At 33.4% G+C, this 25,794-nt stretch overlaps 1 protein-coding gene across 6 annotated transcripts; it reads left to right on the top strand.

Annotated features, from left to right (window-relative positions):
* The first annotated feature begins 15,154 nt into the window (after nucleotides 1-15,154).
* LOC112771327 (protein RETICULATA-RELATED 4, chloroplastic) lies at nucleotides 15,155-25,450 on the top strand. Of its 6 annotated transcripts, none has more exons than XR_003187009.3 (11): nucleotides 15,155-16,664; nucleotides 18,195-18,263; nucleotides 19,078-19,209; nucleotides 19,343-19,396; nucleotides 19,473-19,517; nucleotides 20,235-20,374; nucleotides 22,071-22,196; nucleotides 22,304-22,450; nucleotides 23,273-23,617; nucleotides 23,698-23,843; nucleotides 25,095-25,450. XR_003187009.3 is itself a non-coding variant. In XM_025816035.3 (8 exons), the coding sequence occupies exons 1-8, from the start codon at nucleotides 16,107-16,109 to the stop codon at nucleotides 22,350-22,352; spliced, it is 1,173 nt and encodes a 390-aa protein (XP_025671820.1). In that variant the 5' UTR covers nucleotides 15,155-16,106; the 3' UTR covers nucleotides 22,353-22,791. The 6 variants fall into 6 exon arrangements, 1 of the variants encoding a protein (XP_025671820.1); XR_003187008.3 differs by having other exon boundaries at nucleotides 25,050-25,450; XR_003815535.2 differs by having other exon boundaries at nucleotides 25,045-25,450.
* The last annotated feature ends 344 nt before the right edge of the window (nucleotides 25,451-25,794 follow it).

The raw sequence follows: 25,794 nt of genomic DNA, 5'->3' as shown, positions 1-25,794 counted from the left end.
TTACTAATCAGTATATGCCATCCTTCATTCTCTAACAACAGTAACAACAATTAACTTGCTAATAATGATGATTACAATTAAAAAAATTTAAATATTCTCATAATAAAACCTAACGTACTTTAATAAAAATAATCCTACCTACTAATCATTCAATACTAACAACTTCTCACAACAATAACATTTAACTTCATCCATAACAGTTATAGTTAACAATTTTAAAAGGATTTAAAAAAAAGTAACGTTCTTTTCAAATATAATTATAATAAAAAAATTAAAAATTAAAAAAATATTACAGTATAAAAAATCCCTATCATTCTGTTACATTTTTAAATTCAAAAATTAACAAGCATAATAATAATTAACTTTCTAATAATAATATTTATAATTAAAAGTTAGTAAAAAAAATTTCAAAAAAATCTAACAAATATTGAAAAATACTAATAATCATTCTATTTATATTTCTAAATTGCATTTCTAACAACAATCATAATAATTAAATTTCTAAAAATAATAATTATAAACATAAAAAATTTAAAAAATTCAAAAATAAAACTTACATAATTAGGATGACTGAGATAATGAATAATATGAAACTCAAATCGATCAACATCTTTAATTTTATATTTTTTTGGCATGATTTTTTTTCTTCCAACATGCAATTTTCAGAAGCGGAGAAAGGAAGAAGAAGGTGGAAGTGAAGTTGAAAGTGAAATCTGAAAGTGATAATATTCAGATGGTGGGAGTGGGTTGCTTGGGTCTTTGTTTGGTTTCAGGGCACCGTTCGGAGAGAGGCTGCTGCGCGACGCAAGGCTGCATCAAATCGGACCGTGCGTTTGGTGAAATGCAACTTGGACGGTCCGTGTGGTGAATGAAACTCGCAGGGTCCGAGTTGCATCTCCACTGACACCACAAATTTGTGAAGCACACCCCTCCTCCATATCAGAGTCCAACACCTAGCATGCATCCATATGCAAATTAAAAAGCGGATGTTCGCCTCGCTCTCATTATAATTTTCATTTGGGTTAAGTACGATTTTAGTCTCTAAAGCTACAAATTTTTACATCCCCAACTTTTTTTGCATATAAAGTCGATCGTCCTTCGGACAATTACACCTTCACCTCACCCTATCACCATCTCACTCACCTAAATTCATCCTCTCCCTCTTGATCCTGCTCTGCTTCTCCTCTCCCTTTCCCCTCTTTCTTTCTCTTTTTGTCAAAGAATCATAAAGAAAACAAAGACGAAACCAAAATAATTAAAGATTCCAGAACCTTCCAACAACAATGAGCATTCTTCAGTATCCAGAAACCGCCACTAACACTAAACTTCAGGTTTGGAATTATACAATCCAAGGGAAAATTTTGAGAGGAATAACTAGGGAGAAGACAAAAAAATCCACTTCGCAATTCACATAACTTACCTCTTGTACTCCTATTTATACTATTTTCTCCTATAACTAAGCCGAATCTACTATTTCGGTTAATTGGACTCGTACATGTTATAGACTAATGGTGACATAGATTGATCCATTGGTATTTATTGTGTGAGGGAGTTTCGGATGGGGGAGGGGTAGGTAAATGGAATTTTGCTGAGATAAAGCTAAGAGATTTAAGATATAATACTAAGCATTTCCAATCTCTTCTCAACATAGCTAAGAGATAAATTCCTCAAAAAAAAATCACATGCATCAAACCAAATAAAGGGAAATGCCTAACCCTATTACAAGGGAATTACTCTGACTGTGTTAAGTTCTGAATATTTTGAATAGGATATATGTTTGTATACTATTTGTTGAGCAAGCGGTCGAAGCAACTTCTGACATTTTGCTTTGTGCTTCCAGCCTTTGACCAACTTTTCAAGTAAAAAATGCAAGAGGTGTGGAAAGGTAGGGGAGAGAGCGTTATCGTGTGTCTTGGCTAGAAACCCGAGGAGCTGCACACATTGCCTGCGGACGAGGGTTTTGTCGGAGGAGTCGGTGGCGAAGACGGAGGAGAGGAACGATGACATGGTGGTTCGGTCGAGGCTGAAGGAGATGGACTCAAGCTCGGCAGCGGCGATGGAGTGAGTATCACAGTCGGAGAGCTTGGTGAGGCACTCAAGGACCTTCTCTTTACGCCCTGCCGTTCTTCTCGCGTTCTTCCCTTCCCTTCCCCCTTTTTCTTCCCTTTCGCAATTCCTCTTGATCTTCCTCGTTCTTTTTCTCTTTCTCTCCTCTCTTTCTTTTATTTTTTAATTTTATAATTTTTTAATTAAAGATAATTTGATAATAAAACTTAAAATTTAAGTAAAATTTAAAGACGATTTTGTATGAAAAAAATTAAGGATGAAATTTTTTTTAACTTATACTTTAAGAACAAAAATCATATTTAATCCTTTTTATTTTTATCCTCTCTATTTGTTTCAAATCTTCCTCTCTAATCTATATGTTTTATTTTTTTTATTTTTCTCTTATTTTCTTTTTTCGGTCTTGGTCTTCTCTTTCTATGACTTGAACCGTTTAGAACCAACATTTGATTTAGGTGGGCCTTTGGGGATTTAAGAGTTTGAAATGAATTATGGAAGAAGAAATAAATTGTGTATTTCAATCTATTGTTGTAGTTTGTCGTCATGGTGTGGTACGACGCAGTGGTTTTGGTGGGCAGTAATGTTTTGTGGTTGCGGACTTGCGGTGGTATGTGGATGGCGACAAATGGAAGAGAATGATAAGATAATAATAAGAGAAAAAAGTCGCTTTTTATTTTTGTTATGGAGGTGGGATTGGGGTAAGACGGGGTTATGGAGCGTGTGTGAGCATTATTAGGTTGTAGTGTCAGCTAACAACAAATCGAATGGTCTGAAAAGCATTGAACAAATCGGACCGTTCACATTATATTTCAATTCAAAAATATTTTATACTAATCAAATCGGACCCTTCGATTTGATTTTTGTATAATTTAAAAAAAAAATAGAACACGGACGGTCCGATTTGCTGCCTCAAAAATTTAAATTTTTTCTCCTTGCAAATCGGACCGTCCGATTTGCAACTAACACTATACCACACAAACAATTCGGACCATCCGAATTGTATCTTACAAGAGCAGAAAAAAACTGCCCCACATTGTGGTGTAGTACCGCCCTTCCCCATAACATAGCATAACACGCTTAAAGGTTCCATAACCAAATTAATCAGCCGAAAAAAGCTGTTATCTTCAATAACGAAGTCCATAATATTTTATTTTTATTTTTTTATTTTTATTTTTATAATATTGATTAGTTTTTTTGTTAATATTTTTGTTTTGTATTAATAGAATAAACTTACATTAGAGGTGTATATGGGTTGGGTGAAATCGAATTTGTCCTAACTTAGATCCATTCCTAAATATATATCGGGTCTATTTTTTAGACTCTTATCTGATCCTAAACTCGATAAAACCTAAATATTTTTGGGCCACAATTATACCGGATTTAAATCGAGTGAAAACTGGAGCCTTTAAAGCTTTAACAATAATTTATAAAAAAAACTTATTTATGATGCACTTATTTATAAAGAAGAAACTTGTTATCGAGAAGTTGATATTTATATTTGAATTTGAATTTGTCCATAAATTCTAATTTGATACTTCTTTGAACTAATTTATAATTCAACAAGTATGATTAAGAATAAAACAATAAGCTTATAATTAATATAACATAATATTAAAATTAATTTAAAACATACATACTTTTTTTAGTTCCCTTAGGTAACATGGGTCAGGATAAAGCCGGGTTCGCTTTGACCCAAACTCGGTCCTAAATAATGATCGGGTCTATTTTTGAGATCCTTACTCGATCCTAGACCCGGTGAAATCACATCAAATTAGCCCATAAAATGTTCGGGTCCATGTCGGGTCTTCGGACAGGCTAGACCATGTACATTCTTAACTTACATGGCATGTTAAATTGTTGATTTATCTATTAAGAAACAACTAGGATTGACAAATTCTTTTTTGTTAGGAGTCTTGTTTTTTAAGGTTGATTGTAAAGTCCTTTAGTTTTTTTATTTTTTTATTACTTTTTTAAATACATTAGCTAAATTTACTATGTAAAACTAAGAAATATTAGTAATTTTTAAATTATTTTTACTTATAAAAATTAAATAGAGAATATATTAGTGATTAACGTGTCACATAAGTATGTTTTGAAAAGAGATCAATTAGATCATTGATAGAGGGTTAACCTGTCTCACGAAGTTAAATATCAACAACCAAAAAGGAGAAGAAGATAAATTGGAAGAAAAAAAATGAGAGAAAAAATGGTAAAATTGAAAAAAAAAATATTTATTAGTAATTTAACGAATTCATATTTTAAGAGTAAAATTACTTTAGTTATAATATTTTTAATTTATTTGAACAACTTTAATTTTAAAAGAGTTCTTATTATTTAAAATTAAGGTAATGTTACCGTACAAGTCTTTTTGGTATTCAAGTCCAATCAAGTAGGCACAAGTCTAGCAAAAACTAATGTACGTGGGGTTTCTTTTTCTCCGCACTTCTTCGGTACATAAGTTTTTGTTAGAGAGTAGAGAAACTTATTAATATAGTACATAAACTTTTGTACATAGTACATAAACTTATTAATATAGCTAAAAATTTTTGCACATAACACGTAAATTTATCGATATAACACAAATTTTTACACATAACAAATAGATTTTTTCTGCAAATATATTTTGTTGGTTGGGTGAGTCAATATTCTAGGCATGTGGTCCTTTAAAGTTTCTATGATGTGCAATTTTTGTTGGTTGGGGTGTCAATGTTCTGGGTATGTGATCCTTCAAAAATTTCAATGCTAGGTACCAATATTTCTATGATGTGCACCAAAATTAATATGTTGTGCGTATTTTATTTATTGGGTATCAATATTCTAGGCATGTGTACTTCAAAAATTTATGTTAGTTGTGCACTAAATGTTTTGTGCCGTGTGTTTTGTTAGTTGAGTGTCAATGTTTTGGACATGTGGCTCTTTAAAAATTTGTGTTGTGCATCAAAATTTCTATGCTAGTAGTTTTGTTAAACATGATAACGACAAACGACAATGATAATAAAGGAAGATGAGAAGAAAAAAGAAGGAAGAAAAGAAATCAAATAAGAGAAGAATAGGACGACGAAGTTTAAGAAGAAGACAATGGAGTTTAAAAACCACTTGGCCATAAGATTTTTTTAAATAATTAAAATAAATATTTTATTTACTAAAATATGTCATTTCTAATATTTTTACCAAAATGCACATTATCTCTTATCTCGTTTACAGTGTAAACGAAATAAGAGTGCATATATCTCATTTACACTGTAAACGAGATAGGATATAGAATGAGATACATGTATATTTTGTTTACAGTGTAAATGAGATACATGTACTCTGATTTTATTTACACTGTAAATGAGATACATTACGACAAATTTTCAACAGCTATAAAAGGATGTGCAACCTTTTGTATTCTCCACAAACATTTCACTTCTTCTTCTATACCATTTTTCTTTCGAAAAATAAGTCAAAATATCTAGTAGTAGTGGTTATCTGGTTGTAAGTGTGTATCTCAATTGCCATATGAGAAATAGTGATACTGGGGTGATATTTGAGTGTGAAAATCCCATTATATTGCGTATATGGCAACTAAATTCTTTTGTCAAAGCTGAAGAGTTTGATATTGAATAGCGTCAGTGGTAGCTGGAGAAAAGAGATTGGAAGGGTGGGGTATAGGTTGCTAGCACCAATGAAAAATAGAGTTTTTCAGTTTCGTCAGTGTTGACTCCATGGCGACGAGCATATGTGCCTGATGTTTGACATCCATGGGAGAATCATGGCGGAACAAGTGATGGAGCTTTCTGTAGAGGTTGGTGATGTTAGTGGCGGTGAATCTAGCCAATCGGACTTTGAGCACTATTGCTTGTCCAATGGAAGACATAGACGTTGACGGTGAGGACTCTGACGAGGAGTATGTTGCGGATAGCAACAAGGGCGATTCTTTTGAAGATGATAATGAGGAGTTTGTACCAGAGACTCCGGTCGAGGTATCACGTTGGTATCTTTTTCCTGTCCTACACCCAATTCTGGCCTTGTCAATTTGTACCCAGTCACTATCATACATTGGATCTGGACGCGATGTAAGAAAAACATCTATTTTCCAACACAGGTGAAGACGATTACAACTTAGATGATGGTGTGAAATTTTGGATTGGCCATAGATTCAAAAGCAGAGATGCAGTAATACAGGGTGTGAAGAATTACAGCATTTGCAGAAGTGTTGAGTACCGAGTTGTGGAGTCGGATTAATTAAAGTACCATGTGCATTACCGGCAATCTGAAGTAGGCTGTTCTTAGCGCCTCCGTGTTGCTCTCCAATAGAATCTCAGATATTGGTAACGTTCAAGTTTAACTGTGTTTTATATTCTCATTTATCATTGTTATGCTTATTGTACATCTCAACCACGGTTGTTCTATTTCTTTAGGTAGGTATGTAAGGTTGGAGGAGCGCATATGTGTTTAGCACCCACCATGTCTTAGGACCACCGACAGTTGGACAACAGTCTCATCTGCCTTGTCATCTTTCTATTGATATAATCTTCGCCATCCATCAGCATTTCTGTCCTACAAGATTCAGTTAGGCAAAGCTATCACTTCAAACCCTTGTACAGAAAGTTCTGGATAGCAAAGCAAAAGGCAATTGTCCAGATATACGGTGATTGGGAGGAGTCATACAATAAGATGCCAAGGTTGCTGCAAGCACTGCAAAGTGGCACGGCGTCACTGAAACCAGCCACCCTCAGGTAGGGGACAATGGTGTCCGGTAGTGGGAGTATGTGACTTACTCTCCTAAGATGAAGTAGACAAGGCCTTTGGAGAACAATAAAAAAGCTGAATCAGAAATGTGTAAACCTATCAATCTATAAAACTTTTACAGTTAAAAATTAATTTGAATTATAAGTAAACTATTTTAACAAATAACGATAAACATTTACTTTTTAAATTAATTTAAATAAAAATATTTACGTAAATAATAAATAACAAAATTAATAAACGTCTATAAAAGTACCCTAAGTATGGCTACACATGTATGCTTTAACATAATACATAAAACAAAAAACAACACTAACCTCAAAGTCGATTGCTCCTGCGATGTGTCATGTCACGTTCAGTCAGCTGATGTTTGCATCATGTGCATCGGCGTGCGTCATAATCTCGTAGTAACTCGAAAATTTGATTAGAAAAGAATAAAAATGAGAAAAGAGTTGAAGAAATATATGTGACAAAGATTAAAGAGGCGCTTTGGACGAAATACACACACACACACACACACACACACATATATATATATATATATATATATATATATATATATATATATATATATATATATATATATATATATATATATATATATATATATATATATATGCCTCCTCCACTCTTATCTCATTTACAGTGTAAACGAAATAAGAGTATACGTATCTTGTTTACACTGTAAACGAGATAAGGCCATTACACACCACATGTATAAACATGATACGACCACATCGTTCCGTGCTTTATCTCGTTACACCACTAGGTTCTATTTAGTATGAGTAGTGCAACTATTAATCTTGGGACTGACCTCGAAGATCAATTGCTTGTGCTGCAAAAACAAACACATTCTCAATCTAAATCACTGAATATGTGAGTTTCTAATTTAGTTTCCTATTTCAATCATTGAGTTAATGATTTGCACCGAAAATAATTAATGTTTACTGCAGATTAATTTCTTTATTATTTGCCTTCATTAAAGTGCTACTACGAGCAATTGCTCCTTCAACAGAAACTCTTATCTCCAGCCCTCTACATACCGAACAAGAAACTGCTGCACAGTCTCCAATGTAAGAATCTCTACCATAAGAACCCATTAATGCGTAAGTTCTAGTTAAATTCCTTTTGTTGCATAATTCTTTTTATATGCTTTCTTAAATAATTTTATATTTCATTCTGCAATCCTCCAGAACCACATCAAGAAGGTCCTAAGAAAGCTCTACCAAAAAAAAACGCTGCATGAAGTTTCTGTTAATGCGTAAGTTCTAATTAATACATTTCTCTAATAGTTTGGTGCATTCTTAAACTATTTGATGTGTCATCCACTCATCCTGCAATCCTCCACCATCTCAAAATCTAAAAGCTAACTTATTGATGGTTGCTAATGCTACGTTGGATGATAACTTTGGTGCACCATTCTTTGACCTTGGCATTAGTCAATCAAGCAACGAAGCTACACTTTAAGAAATTGGAAGCCAAGAGAACTTACTGTTCGTTGAAGAGTTGGAAGAGTTTGTTGATGTTATGGATGTTGGGGTTGCAACAATGTTGAAATATGCTAAAGAGATAAGTCCATAACCAGTTGTACGTGCAGCCAAGTCTGAGCTTCCTTGAAAAGTTTAAGACTCCAATCAAGAAAAAGAAAATTACAGAAGAGATGAGGAAAAAATGCTATCAATGGCCAACAACTATCAAGACTTATAAGGATGACACCAGCAATGAATGGGAAGTTATATTCAAGTACAACTATGAAGCTGAATTGGTGGGAAATAGATTTCACTTTGCAACCTTAAGACCATAAGAAGGTATAAAAAATGTGGTAATTTCTTCTTCTATACCATTAGTGATTTTTCTTATGAGTTATCGTGCCATATATGTAATAAATTTGGGTCATTTGTTTTTTTATTGATGATCACCGTAGTGTGCCAAATTCTCAACAAGAAAAAATGTAAAAAATTTGAAAAACTCATATATATTGTGGTAATCTCTACTACCATTAAGCTTTAACCTCAATGTCGGTGCATTTTGTAAATATATAGTATGCTAAAAGTGATTATTTTGGTGAAAATAGCATGTTGATGAAGTTTAGGGACAAGTACATTGATCCAGCAACTAAAAAGGCCTACAATGTCAACGTATATAAGGAATATCTCCCTTTTCTAAATAAAAAAAGCTAGCATCACATTCATTTGTAAGTTTTTATTTCTAAAACTTTTTAAATAATTTTTTCATTCAGTTTTATTTAGACTAAAAAATTATCATATTTGCCCAAACTTCAGATATTTGTCCCAATTTGTCATAGTGGACATTGGTGGTTGTGGATTGCAAATGTGAAAAAGAAAAGATTTCATGTGCTTGATCCCATTTACAAAAAATCTCCCAAAGATAGAACAAAAATAAATAAATTTATTGTAAGTTGTTCACTATTTTCTTTTATCAATTCTCTTGTTTGTGTATTTGTTTTGAACTTAGCTTGTGCATTGTTATCATTAATTGATTTCAGTGTAATTCTTTGTCAAATAATGTGCACTTATTTTAATCACTTTTTTTAATCCAAAACTGACTGTACTACTTCCTATAATTCGCTTTCTGTGGTTTTCAGAGCTTGAAGATATTAGAAATGGTGGTTTATTCTAGAGGTAAACCTTTGGTGGACAATCCAAAGGGAATTGAAGCGCCATATATTACCATTAGTGGTCAGCGAACAAGGTATTGATCTTCCTGTTATTCTTTCCTATTATAGTGTTATTTATGTTAATGTCGTATTGAACTTGTTTTACTGGGTTGTTTAATTTTTGTTTATCAGTTGGGATTGTGGAATATATGTGATGAAATAATTGGAGATAATTGATCCAAAAAGGGGAAATATGTATGGAAAATTGGAAATAGGTAAGTAACAATAAACGTAGTTAGTTTGTCTACCTCTAAATTAACACGGACTAATAAATTTGTTTCAATTGTAGGAAGAAGTTTATGGTTTTAGGCGGGAATATGCTTTAATTGTTCTTTTTGACGAAATAAATCAATTGAGAGATAAAGTAATTGCTGAATCTGAAGCTATAAGACTCTCGAAGCCTTCTGCGGCCTTGTCAAGTTCTTTTTGTAAATTTTTATCAAGATATTGATAATAGATAGTTTGAATATTTCTACAATGGTTGAGTACTGAATTGTCTGTGTACTATATAGTTAAAATAAATACATACTTTGAATCCTTGTAAATATTCAATCCAGGCTTTTGGTAAATTTCTTTGCCATATTAAACTTCTATGGAACTGTTTGTACTATTTTGAAATCCTGTTAATTTGAATCATTCCTGGTTCAAACAATTGTAGAAAACATTATTAGAATTACACCGAAAATGCTTAAAATGGAACACCAAAAATTATTCAATTAAACACCGAGAATGCTTACAATTTTTTTTGTAAATTTTCGTTAGCAGATATAGAAAGTGAATAGGATGAATGTTGTAAATTGTTAAGACTTTTTATACTGGTTAAGTATTGAATTGTCTGTGTACTGTATATTTAAAACAAACACATTCTTTGAATCTTTGTAAGTATTAATTACAAAGCTTTTGAAATAATTCTATGGACCTGTCTTTACTGTATTGAAATCCTGGTAATTTGAATAGATGAATGAATTGAACCGAAATGCTTACAAGCAAACACCGAATTTAAATCAACTAAACACCAAACTAATAATTCATAATTATCTATGATAAAGCTGGATTGATCCACCATCTAAAAGGTTCAACTGCAAAAAGTAAATCATATATTAGCATAACTATTAACATCCACAAAGAGTATTTTATCTAATTAAAGCACATGAATTTTATCTCACTTAGAGCTTTCTTTTTATTTTTTTTTGAAGCATTTGCAATCTATTTTTCAATATTCGATCCCTATCTATTTTTGAAATGTTCTCTTGTTCTAACATGTGGTGGGCTTTGAAACTCGTTAATACCTTCCGACGAAGCATCTTCGTGCAATAACAAACATTTGGCTTTATTTTTGGCTTTATATTCTTCGTGCCATGGTGTGGAAAGAAGGGTGTGATATTAAAGTTACCAGCAGCTCCAGTTTCCATATACAAGCTATAGTGAAGGATGTGGCAAACAATGAGGAATAGAGTATAATTGGAGTTCATCTCAGCTATAGTGAACACGTAAGGATATCCCAATTTCAAGAGATCTCAGTGATGGTGGGGTAGAATCAAGGAAGAGTAGCTATCTTGGGTGATTTGAATTCAATCACTACACCAGAGGAAAAAACTGGGGGTGGTGACACGTCCTTATCATCTATGACAACCTTCAATCTCTTTATTAGGGATAATGATTTGGTGGATCTAGGTATGATAAGAAGACAATACACTTGGAGCAATAGGAGGGCAGGGAATGAATTGATCCAGGAACGTTTGGATAGAGTACTAGTAAACGAAAAACTATTGCAATCTTATTGTCATCCAATCGTCCTCAGGCTTGCCGAAAACGGTTCAGATCATGCCCCTTTACTGTTGGACACTAATCCTTGGATGGAAAAATAAAAAAAAAAGATTTAAGTTCCAAGAGAGATGGTGTGGTATGGAGGAGATAAGGAATATTGTTAGGGAAGCCTAGGGAGGAATGGGGAATAAAATCTAGCGACTAGTGGGGGAAAATGGGGAAGTAGTATCATCTCAAGCTAACATAGCAAGAGTGGCTGATGAATACTTTACAGGCATTTTTTTGTCTATCAATCAGGCGGATCCAGAGCCTTTTCTTGCTGATTTTGAGCCTAAGGTTACAGCTTTCATGATCGTAGGCTACAAAAACCAGTGTCAGACGGGGAAACTAAGAGGGCTGCCTTCAGTGTTCATCCTCAAAGCACCTTAGGAGATGACGGAATGACAACAAAATTCTTTTAGTTCTATTGAAATATTGTAAAGGAGGATGTAACACGAGCAATTAAAAGCTTCTTTGGAGGCGGGAGAATATTAAAAAGCTTTAATCACACAAATATTGCCTAATTCCGAAAGTTCCTAATGCTAGCAACATGTCCCCTAGGTTAGACCTATTAGCTTATCCATGACAATGTACAAAATTATCTCTAAAGTTTTGGTGCATAGATTACACAGCTGTATGAATAAGTTAATAGGTTCTAATCAGAGCATTTTTCTGAAGGGACGGTTGATCTCTGATAATATATTGATTTTCCATGAGTGCATGCACTATCTTAAAACTAAGAAACGGGGTTTGGAGCATGAAATGACTATTAAGCTTGATATGAGTAAAGCATATGATAGGGTCTAATGAAAGTTTCTTTGGTACATAATGGAAAAACTGGGATTTGGCACGAGATGGATTAGCTGGATCTGCGAGTTAGTTACTGTAATTTCTTATTCTATTGTTGTGGAAGGCCAACCTTTTCGTTTTTTTAAACCAAATAGAGAGATCTGACAAAGAGACCATCTATCACCATATCTTTTTCTCTTTTGTGCGAAAGGTTTATCCTTCCTACTACACAAGGCAGAGCAAAACGGTTTAGTTCACGGTATTCAGGTAACACGAAGGTGCCCTACAGTTAATCACTTGTTATTTGCTGACGACTCTATTTTATTTTGTAGGCCTATGAGAAAATTTGTGATAGAATCCTAGAGCTTTTGGAGTCATACGAAAGTTTTAGCGGACAAAAGATTAACCTATCTAAGTCAGCAATTTTCTTTAGTAAGAATACTCCCGACGCTACTTGGAAAATTCTGGCAGTAAGGATGAACATTACTAATATTGGAGCACAAGACAAGTATTTGAGGCTTCCTTCAATAATCAATAGATAAAAAAAAAGCCACTTTCAATTCCATTAAAGACCAGGTATTCAAGAAGGTGCAAGGTTGGAAAAAGAGTTTACTGTCAAATGGAGGTCGTCAGATTTTGATCCGGGTAGTAGAGGAAGCAGTACCTATCTATACCTTATCTTGTTTCAGGCTTCCAGATACTTTACGGAAGGATATTCATAATATTTTGACCCAATTTTGGTGGGGATAGCACGGAGAGGAAAGATGCATGGTCTGGATTAGTTGGGATAAGATGATAAGGCCGAAAAACGAGGGAGGACTGGGTGTGAAAAACCTGCGAGCACATAATCTAGCTTTGCTTGGCAAGCAATGCTGGAGACTCATGACCCAATCTAATTCTCTCCTAGCTAAAATTTTAAAGGGCAGATATTATAGGTATGGGGATTCGCTAAGTGCAATTAAAGGAATATTACCTTCCTGGGGGTGGCAGAGTCTTCTCCAGGGGCGAAGTGTGGCAGAAAAAGGCACAGTCTGAAAAGTGGGGGACGGCGAGTCCATTCGGATCTTCAGAGACCCTTGGCTTCCTTCAACCTTCCCATATAGAGTTTTCTGCAACAACAATTCCAGCCAAGCATCAAATCGAATGATGTTATTCAAAGACCTTTTCTCTGAAAATAAACAATGGAACCAATGGCTTGTCTCAGAGGTGTTTGCCCATGAGTTAACACAGCAAATTTTAACAATAACCCTAGGAGAAGGACCAGACAAGGTTCAATGGCTACTAAATAACTCCAAATACTATGACATTGCATCTGGGTACTGAATTTCTTACCTGTTCTATCATGAATCAATTGATTTATGCGCAGCATATATGCAACAAAGAGGAGTTTGGTCACAACTATGGAAATTGCTCACACCCTAGAAGATTATAATTTTTCTTTGGAAATGTCTCCACGGAAAAATCTCAGTCATGCAACTCATCCATCAAAGGTTCTCCAATACGCCACCAACATGCCCACTATGTAAAGAAGAGAGCGAAACAGTAATTCATTGCCTATTCCTATGTCAAAATGCAAAATTAACGTGGAGGAGGACAGAAATGGAAGTTGGGTACCTTTTTCTAGCTTAACCACCTTCTTTGACTGGTGGAGCTCAACGACGAGCCTCTTGGATCGGCAACCAAATGGAAGTAGTAAGGTTCTTCTTGCGGCAATTTTACTGTGACATATATGGAAAAACCGGAACCGAAGAGTGTTTGAGCAAGGTGCTGGTGCTACCCCTCTGAAGGAGATCACTGCTAGCGTCAATAGAGCTCACCAAGAAATTATTGCCCGTCCACTGTGCCCTTAAGAATAGATAAGTTTTTTCCCTTTACTTTCCCTCTTCAATTTTGTAATTTAACGTTGATTTACTCACCTGCATGTGAAGTCTTTGAGAGAACCCCGTTCTTTTGCTTTTACGATTATGTCTTACACTTTGGACAATGTCTTCTTTTCCTTTTATTGGTGAATAAAAGTAATTGACTGTCTTTGAAAAAAAAAAAAGATTAGACATGGTTGACCATACTATTAGAAAGTTTGGATAACTAGTATAAAATCTAAATCATGCATATAAAATTAATATTTTTTATTGTTAGGTCCTGCAGACTCGATGGAATATACTAACATGACCCAACAAACTTGTCAGATCATACCTCATATGAGCAGATTTTGAACATGTGGCATATATGGTTGAGTGGGATCCTGATTGAACGTTGGTGTCTGCTTCAGTTGAAAGATGGCGACTAGAGTCACACACGTTTCACATGCCTTGTGGAGAGATTACTATTATCTTATAGGTTGTGGCTAATCAGTTGGGACTTTCGATAAATGAAAATCTTGTTAGTGGCTCCATGATTAGTTGGGAGTTTTTTTTTTATCAAGGACGGACCATGGTAGACATATGTCAACAGTTGTTGGGAGTCATACTAAGACGCACTAACAGATAGGGTCAGAACAAGTGAGGATATGTTATACAGATTATTGGAGTATGTCAAGATTTGGAAGAGAACCATCAGATGGATGAGCGGCTTATACAGTACATCCAAGGATATGTTATGCAAATTATTGCAGTATTCTATTTTTTGGACGTGTCTGATTGCGGAGTTCACATGAGATAATTGTCACTTTTGGAGAATCTAGAATGGTGTGGTAATCTAGTTTGAGATTTAATTGTGATATTCTTTTTGCACCAACAAATATGTCGAACTACAAATTACAAGCAACAGAACTTTGGATGGATCAAATGCGGGAGTTTACTTTTTTCTTAGGCATATCATCAGGAGTAGAAATTTCCTTTGGTCGAGAAGTATTTTTGTATTTTTTTTTTACTTGTTTGATTGTTCTTTAAGGTACTACGTAAGGATGTGTAATTTTTGACAACTCATAGTATTACAGGTGGGTAGAATACAAGTCGCGTAAAGACACAAAAGACACCGAATTTTATATTTAGAGACGGATCTAACAACATTGAGATTTATGATATACATAATCATTACATTTCAATATACTGGTGTGCTTGTTAATTTTTTTGAATAATTTATTTGTCATTGAGTTTAAATATACTTTGTGTTTTTAGATGAACTTTTTTTTTGTCAATAGAATTTTAATTAAGTCCTCGAATCTAATTTTTATTGTGTGGTTAATATTTATAGTTTTTAAAAATATTATATAAATTAGTGTTTACAAGATAATGATTAAGATATAAGTAAAAAGAGTTAATTTTTTATCATTATTAAAATTTATAATTTAATATACTAATAATCAAGTTTCAAAAATATTTATTATTACAAAATTATATAAACATTATATATCTTTCTTTTCTTTTTTCTAATTTGATAAACTCTTTAATATTATTACTAAAATATTAATATTATTAAATTTTTTTTATTTCATAACAAAAATTAAATAATTACATACTGTTTATTTTTAAAAAAATTATAATTTTATAATATTATTACTTTTATTAGAGACAAAAATACCAATAGAATAATAATTTGAAAAAATGAAAAATTGATCCTTAATTTTTTGGTAAGCAAACATTTATATCTTTTAAAATTTAAAAATACATTTAAGATTTTTACTTCTTCAAAATTTGGATACATCGATCTTTATGTCTAATTTGTCCAATTTTAAAAATTTTCCCACATATACATTCGTATCAACCAAATCAGTATAATGGCAGTTATGTTTAATTTTTCCATTAGATCTAACAGACTCAAATAAATATAAAAAATCGATAGATCTAAATTTTAAAAAAATTAAAAATTTAAATATATTTTTAAATTTACAAAACTTAAATATTTATGAATAAAAAAGTTAAAAACTTATTTCCCCTTTTCTCTCATAATTTTATCCATTGTTATTTGTTACCAATAATTTAGTTCGTGTTGTCCGAATGGGTCGCGCGACAATAGACCAAATGAACAAGTAGCTTATCAAATTGTGTCTCTCCCTCCATAATCCCTCCATTTTTGACTGCCATCAACTCCTCTCTCTAAAATGGCCATGGCTTCCTTCTCCCATATCTCCGCGCGCACTTTCTCTCTTCGCCCTCACACCCAAGCCAACTTCTACCATTGCGGCCACTCTTCTCTACAGAGCTTCACCATCATAACCTACCATAGGACCTTCATCCTCTTCAAGTCCAAGCTCAATCGCTCATGTGAACCCATCCTCACGCACACCAATTTTCTCCATTCTCCAGCTACCGTCGTTTTCTCAACTGGAAATGGCGGCGGACCCCCCGGGAACGGCGGCGGAGGGGGCGGCAGCGGCGGTAGTGGTGAAGATGAGGAAGAACGGGACATGAACAGGGAAGAGGCCATGCTAGTGCTGGCGGAGGCCGGAAGGTCGCCGGAGAGTCTGCCGGCGGATTTGGCAGCAGCTGTGGCGGCGGGGCGGGTGCCGGGATTGATACTGCAGAGGTACTTCGAGTTTGAGAAGTCGGCCGGGATGCGGTGGTTGCTGAAGTTCGGAGGATTTAAGGAGAGGTTGCTAGCGGATGATTTGTTCTTAGCCAAGCTTGTCATGGAGTGTGTTGTTGTCATCTTTACAAAGGTTTTTTATCTTTTGCATTCTTATTTTATGAATGTGATGATGATTGCTAAAATAAGATAACGTTATGAACCGAAGCCTGTTCACACCAAACAATCTCAAAAACAAAATGAGCCACCAATTATAAATTATAGAAATATATATTTGATATTTTGAATAATTTTTTATTTTAAATTTGATTATTTTATTATAAAATTCGATTATTTAATTTAAAACTATATACATATATAAATATACAATTATATAATAATTAATTTAATAATTACTTTTTAATATGCATAGAATATATATTTTTTTAATTTTCTTTTGTAAAATGCCAATCTATCCACCAAAAGAGTGTAATGCTAACAATTTAATTTTTGACGAAATAATTGAAAGAAAAATATTAGGGAATCAATATTTGATTAATATTAGTTAACATTTTAAACTAATATGTTAGTTTTATGCTATTAGAATTTAAATTTAGTATTTAAAATTTAGTTCTTTTTAGTGTTTAGAACTCAGTAAGTATTAGTAAAAAATTTTAAAACACTTAATATTATTCACCTCAAACTTAAAGTGTAAGTAAAAGCATTTTCGGGATATTTTGTCAAGTATTATTGGTGTTTGGGGCCACATTCGTATTTTTTTTTTTTTTTAGAGAAATGGTCACTTTTGTGGGATAGAGAATGGTGGTTCACTGTAATTTTCTTCAACAGCAACGGAGCTCAGGGATAAATAATTTTAGGAATATGTCAATATGTGATAGAATTAAAAATTTATAGTATCCCTCTAGTACTTTGCTTGGCATTAGTCCTCTTCCTTCATTTAGTTTAGAGCTTGTTTAAAAATTATTTAACATCATAAAAGAATTTTATTTTATTAAAAAAAGAATTTATTTTTATTTAAAATTAAATTTTATTATTTGACATGATTATAATATTTTAATAAAATAAAATTTAAATTTTAAAAAAGTGTAAGCCTTTTGATTTGATTTATAAATAAAAAAATTTAAAAAATTTATTTTTAGTTGTTTTAAAATACAAAAAAAATTCAATTCTTAAGTAAATTCTAATTCCTAACATTTCAAACAAACTCTGAACTTTTTTTTTTTTTCCATAACACCTTCGCTATTAGTATTTCCCCTCTTGAGGAACCACCAATTTGATCCCTTAAAAGTTAGATAGTTGGCAAATTAACCTCAAAAAGATATTTTTTACTAGTCAGTGGTGCTCGAATAATGAACGTGGTGTTGTTAATAAGCTGCTTAACTAGTGTTAACAAAATATTTCTTACGGATTAATTTGCTTGTATATTAATCTTTTATTAGGGACTAATTTGTTCTTGTGTTGATTTAGTAAAGACTAACTGTCAGTTGTCACCATGTTGATTATTGCATAATTTCAATAGAATTAATGTATTTGAAAGCTAATTGGGAGTGCTTATATCTTGTTCATATTATTTTTTTCATAAAATTTTATCGTTCATGTCTTTCCATTTGGGGTTTTTCTGAATCAGATGCATCTATCTCTGATATCTTGTGTGCGTTTTCAGGCTGCTGCAGAACTGGAGCGGCGTAAAGAAAAATTTACTAAGGAGCTGGATTTTGTTGTTGCCAATGTGGTATGCTTGTGAAAAATATAGTCTTCTTTCTTTAGCTTTATCTTTTCACTCATGGTTATTACCTATTTACCTAACAAAGGAATTTTAGAAATTTACAGCCACTCACCTAACTTTGGGTTTGAAATGCTATGGTCTATATATATATATATATATATATATATTCCATCTTTAATCTGACTTTTGACAATAATTCAGAAGGACAAAGACTATGTAATTCGCACAAACTTGTGTTTATATTTTACAATACATTAACATCTGTTCTGGTGCTGCAAATGATGCTGTGCTACATAGTCTTACACTATCCAGGTGAATTTGGGCTAACTGGTGAAGTCTAAGACAAAGAACAGGGTTAGATATAGAAGTTTGGTAAATTATAAGTTGTATGATATGATATCTTAGTTCAAGTACTTAATGCCTGGTAGTTTAACCATTGAAATGAGTCATATACCTCAACAACAGTTTAACATGCCATCTGATCGCTTCTTCTCCTTCTTGCCTCTAAAATGAAATCAGTATTGAACTTAAATTTATACATGCTTAAACATATATGGACCGATATATTATTGAAAAGAATAACTTGTTTGAAGTTCCAGTTTCGTTGAGAATATATATGGAAGCCTGCTACATTCAAAATCAATGTATATTGTTTATCCCCTTCATTGCTAGAAGTTGCTTGCATTCACATGTTCCCTTTTGTACTGGTCATATAAAATTTTGATGAATTAATGCTAAATTTCTTGCAGTCTGAAGAATTAGTTAGCTCAGCTTAGTGAGAATTCAACATTGTCTAATTCACTTTTTAAATTAATCTTAGGTAACAGGCATTGTAACAGGTTTCGTGCTTGTATGGTTTCCTGCTCCTGCAGTTCCTCTCAAACGCCCTCCAGCAGTTAGTGCTGGACCTATTGCTAAATTCTTCTATGGCTGTCCTGAGAATGCTTTTCAGGTAAGCATCCTGAAAATGCTTTTCATTGTACTTTTTTTTTTTTGCATGTTTTTGTTTTAGCTGTGATACAACCATGATAACTATAGTAGTTGTGGTACAATTAAATGTTGATTATATTTCAGTTTCTCAACAGGTGGCTTTGGCTGGAACATCATATACACTTATACAACGAATAGGCGCTATAGTGGTATGTGTTGGATCATTTAAAGCTAGCAAAATAGTTATTTTTTTGAAAGTGATGATCATTTCCATCTCTTATGCAGCGGAATGGGGCAAAACTATTTGTTGTCGGGACTGGTGCATCACTGGTAAATTAGCACCTTACATTCTTCACAAAAGTTCCATTTTAGCTTGTTCTGTTTTTGGGGTACATCAGCAGAAATTGCTCTAATTCAATTAGATCACTCTTCAAAATACCGAACTAAGAAAAAAGATAATAAAAGGGCAGTAGGTGCATAAGCATTCTGCATTAACGCAAGATTCGGGGAAGGGATGCACCCAAAGGGTGTAATATAGGCAGCCTAACCTAATAATTTGCATGAGTGGCTGATTCAAAGGCTTGAACCCGTGACCTTGATTTTGTATTTCCTGCACCATTTTCATTGCCTTGCTTGCTAATCAGGCAAAGCCATTTTATTTCCAAATTGACTTGCTTCCTACTTCACTTCCATTCATTAACAAAAGAATTTATGGAGTGCTTGAATCACATGATATAGTATATAGACCACCTAGGCAACATGGAAAAAGAAGAACCGAAAAGAATATATAGGAAATATTTCAGATATGTATCATATTTAATGGAGAACGTACATGAGATATCAAAATTTATTCTGAACACATTGCCTTTGAGGTTGCCTCTTCCTTGGTCCATGTTATTTGTAAGAGGGACCGAGCCAAACAGATATCCTATAGAAATGTGTTTTATCTTCTATTGAACATGCCAATTACCAGAAGTTAGTTAATTAATGAAATGGAATAATAGTAGCTATACCCTGGTGATATAACTGGTGGATGTGCCTTTTCAGATTGGTATAAGCATTACAAATGCATTGATCAATGCACAGAAGGTTGTTAAAAAAAAATTGCCTGCTGAGATTGAGAACTTACCTGTAATATCAACCAGTGTCGCATACGGAGTTTACATGGTGGTGGTTAGCAACATCAGGTATTCATTCTAGCCGAACCATGTATTATAAATGTCCTTTAGCCCTGTTTTCTGTTAATTTCGTTTTTGCTTTCAATATGTCTTTGATGGATTTGGATATCATAATCAAGAAACTACATGAAATAGTGAATGGATGAATGCATTATTGTCGTGTATGAATTAAATAAATATCCGAATATAATGAGAAAACGTTTCATACAAGTTTCTTGTCACGCCGTCTGAAATCCCATATCAGCAGTGCTACACAAATAGAATATGCTGCCTTACACAAAACACCATTGATGGCATTTTATGATTTCTATATCATAATTTATAACTGGCTGTTTTCTGATTTAAGTAGCAGAATAACATAATAGTTTATGCAAGCCAAAACAGAAATCTGAGAGAACATATAGAAACAAATCAGAATGCACTTCTGATTCGTCTCCTGAAATCACAGTCGATACCCAACTCACCTCAACCAACCTGCATATGCATTTCCTGAATTTCTACCTCCCAATCACATGCTGCCAGCTGTCCCTACAAAATGTCTAATTCTCTCTTTTGGAACTCCCTTCTCTAGGAAAGCAGTTCCAGGAAATGACATAATTCCTGCTCTCTCTTGTTGAACGAGGATTATTTAGTCTTGTGACTTTGTCAGTGATTCAGGTTAAACCTGTAATGAAAAGGACAACCCTTTCCATCTAACCTCATATACCTTGGTGAATCTCTATATATAGTAGATATATCTTAATTATGGGGAAAGCAAGGGATTTATCAACAAAACACTGGAACAAGAAGTTAAACAGACTATATGATAAAATGAACCTATTTCTAATGCTGAGTGCTGACATTGGGATTTCTCACTTGTTATAGTGAATCCTTTTTATAGTAGTATCTTCAGTTATATCAATATAACGGAGTTACTGTAGAAATATTAGCTGTCTAGAAACAACTAACCACTCAAAAAATAAAAACAAGTAACTATAGTAACTATGCAGCATTTTAAAAGAGCGATTATGAGAATGGATCCTCTTAAATTTTTTTAACAATTGAGGGAGTAAAGTGTGATATTTCTCTATTAATTTTATAAATGAGATTAAAAAAAAATATGAGAGAAAGAATAATGAAGGGTTAGATATCACATTTTACTCCCTCAATTTTTTTTAACAATTGAGAGGATCCATTCTCCTATTATATCAGTGTGACTATGATCTAATCAATTACTGGGTAAAAGATTTCCTGCCATTACCTTTGATGAGGGAAAGTCCTAGAGCAACGGTTGAGATGTCTCCATGTGACCTCAAGATCTTGGGTTTAAGCCATGGAAATAATCACTGATGTAACTATCGTATTAGACTGCGTATATTACATCCTTTGGGTGCGGCCCTTCTCCAAACTCTGTTAACGTAGAATGCTTGTACAACCGGCTTCTTTTTTTTACCTTTATGATAGATATATATCAGACTACATTACAAAAGATGATTTAAAGAGCTTATGCATAGTGATCTATTCCTTATATATTGAGATTTAAAGAACGTTACTAATGTATGCATATATTGTTTTAACATCATATTAAAGTAAAAAAGGAAATATGGATGGTTGAAAAGTCTTCTCTTGCGAAAATGAAGTAAACAGTGATGTATTCTCTGAATATTAACTATATGATATATAAAATTAAGGTCTAATAAGGATTTGTGTTTGTGTTTGTGATCAGGTACCAAATACTTGCAGGAATTATTGAGCAACGGATTCTAGAACCGCTGCTAAGGCAAAACAAGCTTATGCTAAGTGCAGCTTACTTTGCTGTTAGAACTGCCAACACTTACTGGGGTTCTCTTCTGTAAGATTATTCATTTACGTCAATTGATTTACTATTGTTATTGTTATTATGCTGCCATAAATGCATTCCCTTCCCTTCTCATTGCCTTTTTACACACGTGTAAGTAGGTGGGTGGATTTTGCTCGATGGGCTGGAGTCCAGAAGATAAAAGACTAGGCGTTGTTATGCATTACAAGATATTGCAAAGTAATATTCACTTTGATCTTTATCTTGGTAAACGAGAAACTAAAGTGCCATGGCATAAAAGTTTGAAGGTAAATTGTAATTTAAAAATGCTATTTGTACACCAAAATCAGCTACTAAAATTAGTATTTGTGTATAAATGCATATGTGGTTTAATTTATTTTTAATGTGTATTTATATTTTAATATGTATTTTATACTGGTAGCTGACTTTGGTGGCTGATTTTGGTGTACATGTAGCATAGTCAATTGTAATTAATGCTTCCTAATTCCAAACGATTGGTGATTAAATATGTTCCTATTTTGCCGTAAGTTTTTCTGTTGGTTTTTTTTCCCTTTTCTTTTTTCCAAGAACTGTACATCTTGTTTACCTGTATATTTGATAATTCATTTACAAATTCCATTTGTTGCCATGTATTTCTTAGCAAGGCCGTATCTTATCCACCTTGTATAATTTGGCCAGTACATGAGTATTGCTGAAAATGGTTTTCAACTAACTGAATTCGGTAAAAGCAGACGAAAAAGGAATTGAATTGCGTTTGATTCTTTAAAAAAAAAAAAAAAGAATTTATAAGTTTTTTGAGTGTTTGAACTTATATATAGCAGAATGTGTTGGGATCTACTAGAAAGTTTTGGTTTTTTTTTAAAAAAAAAAATAGATTATGAGATTCTTTGTAAAATCTGATTAAATTGTAATTAATAAATTAATTATGAGTAAAGAAGGTTAAGAATTTAAAATTTATAATTAGAGAAAATAAAAATATCTAGAATGTGAATTAAAACACTAATCTTAAAAGTTTTAGTCTAAAGTTGGGCCAACGAACTAAAATGATTGGGTCTGGCCTCGCGAGGCCCAAGTCCATACTTATAACACCCTCAACATTTCACTTTCAGCACCCATAACCCCATTCTAGTGAGGGAGAGCAGCTGAGAAAAAGAGGAGAGTGAAGAACCAAAAATCTCCAAATGTCACTATTCATCATCATCTTTAAATCCTCATAATTTTCAATTCGGAGCTTCGATTGATGAGTTATTTGTGGCCACACGTTCATCTCGAATCCCTCTTCAATTCTATCTAAACATTGTGATGAGTAAACACGAAATCCTTTTCCAGTGTTCTGTTTCCTTCAATTTCGTGTTTTTAAGATAAATTGTTGAGAGAATTGTGATTTTGATACTTGAGGGGAAATTCAAGAACAATTTCACGTGGGATTTTGACCCAAGATTGAGTGGTACAAGGTAAAGAAATTCAATCTCTTTGTTATCCCTAATTTTGAATAAGAACTCTAGTGTGAATATTGAGTTATTGTTGTGATTAGATTATATGGATTAGCTTGGCTTGTTTGAAATTGGCTTTGGCATTGATTTGGCGTGGAGTTGAGTTGCAAATCGAAGTGATGAGATTTTGGTGGACGTTGGAGTTTTCCGGAGGAACGCAAAGTGTTGGAGGAACCGTCATCTAGAGGTACGAGTTTTAGTTTCAAGTAGGCATTATGTAAAACTATGTGAAAACCTAGGTCAATTGTCCCTAAGACAGGATTGATGGAATTGTTTGATGTTGTGTTAATTAGTTGTGATTTGTGAATTTAGTAGTTATTGAGTGATATAAATGTGTATATGAATGAGTTGAATTGAATATGAATTGTGGTATGCTTAATTATGATGGAAATTAATATGAAAATTGGACCAGAGGATGAGATAGGATGAGATATTTCCTATTTGGTAAGTCACGGTAAGTGATGAATTTGCCATGAGTGAATTGTGGTGGGATAATGAGAATTTGGTTATATGAATGGATTGTTGGTTTGATTATTGACGGAAAATTTTAGAAATGATTGGCAGATTGAAATTGGTTAATTAGATGTTGATTGGTTAGGAAATGGTGAATGAGTGTTAAGAATGCTTAGTAAAGGTTTTGGTATGATTTGGAATTGAGTTGGATGGAAAATTGGTGAAAATGAGCATTGATGTAAATTTGGTAAAAATCAGTTTTTAATCAATTTTGATGGGTCATAACTTGGTGCTCGGAGTTTAGAGTTGAATGAGAGTTCTCTTAAATTAAAGATAATAAAAAGACCTTTAAAACCATTTAAGAATGAGGAAAAAGTGATTTTTGTAGAGGAAGTTATAAATGTTTGAAAACTGAGGTTTTTGAGCTGAATTCTAAAAAATTGCAGAAAAATCCAAAATTTTAGCCTATGTGCTCACGCATGCAATGGTGTCCACACACAGGGCAGAATGAGTAAAAAGACTCGTGCGTATGCACCTCCAGGAATTTTTCAAGTTGTGCCTGCACACTAGGGATCATGCGTACGTATAAGCTGGGACGTACTTCTGATTTGTGCATACGCACAAGTGTGATGCATACACATAAGTTCTTATTTTTCAATTAAACTCTGTTTTTGACTGTTTGACTTTTTCGCCAAACTTGTAAACTTTCGTAACCCCCAATTAAGGTCCGATAGCTAGTTTTTAGGCTTGAAAATGAGTGTGAGCATAATTAAGGGATGAAATTAATAAATTTGAATAAGATTGTGGATTGGAGTGTCAAAGGTAATGATGGGTTGATGAAAACTTGTGAGTAACATAATGAACTTATTGAATATTAAATTGACATAACACATGAATGATAAGACTAATGATGAATTGAGATGTATTCTGGCAAGGTCAGTGGTATAACCCACTTGCTTTTTGACTGCTGTTTGCTCTTGGCAAGGACGTGGCAAAGACAGTGGTAAATTTTGTTTGTGCTGAGCTGAGATATGCCAAAACAAGGACGATGGTTGATCCTGCTTATTTTGTGGCTCTCTCTGATTGCAAGGGTGGCCAGGCTTGCGATTTCCGAATAGATGCCTCCAGAAGAAGGTGACAGGCACTAATCTCTCTTAGACCGCATGTGATAAGTCCAGGGTAATGCCTCCTAAGGATGCACGATAGATAAAAAATGTCCGGGTTATCTACTAGATGTATAAGGTTCTGGCAATGTAATCGACACATGAGCTCATGGCCAGTAGAACAGGCATACATCATATGCATTTATGTGAAATTGTTTGAGTGTGCATTATTTTAGTATGCCTACGTGTATATCCCTATTTAATTGCTAATTGTTGTATATGTTATAATTGTTTTTGATTGTGTTTGCTTCTACTGATTACATTCACTCAAATTAATACCAAAATTTTGTGGTATTGAACTGAAAAGAGATAGGCTAAGATGAGTGTTAAAGGAACGTTAGATAATGGATCTTTGGTTAGCGAATGGTTTAGCTTATATTACCCTATTTTAGATTAGTATAACCCTAGGCTTGGATCTTGGTTGTTGGAGTTTAGGATTGTCTAGCGGGTTTGGGTAGTTTTACATCGTCTTTATTTAGAATTGTTATTTTGCTGGGAACCTTTTGGTTCTCACCCATTCCA

Source organism: Arachis hypogaea, chromosome 18 (genome assembly GCF_003086295.3).
Source record: "Arachis hypogaea cultivar Tifrunner chromosome 18, arahy.Tifrunner.gnm2.J5K5, whole genome shotgun sequence".
Lineage (NCBI taxonomy): Eukaryota > Viridiplantae > Streptophyta > Magnoliopsida > Fabales > Fabaceae > Arachis > Arachis hypogaea.
Note: the sequence above shows the minus strand (reverse complement) of the source record. Positions and strands in the feature narration are given on the sequence as shown.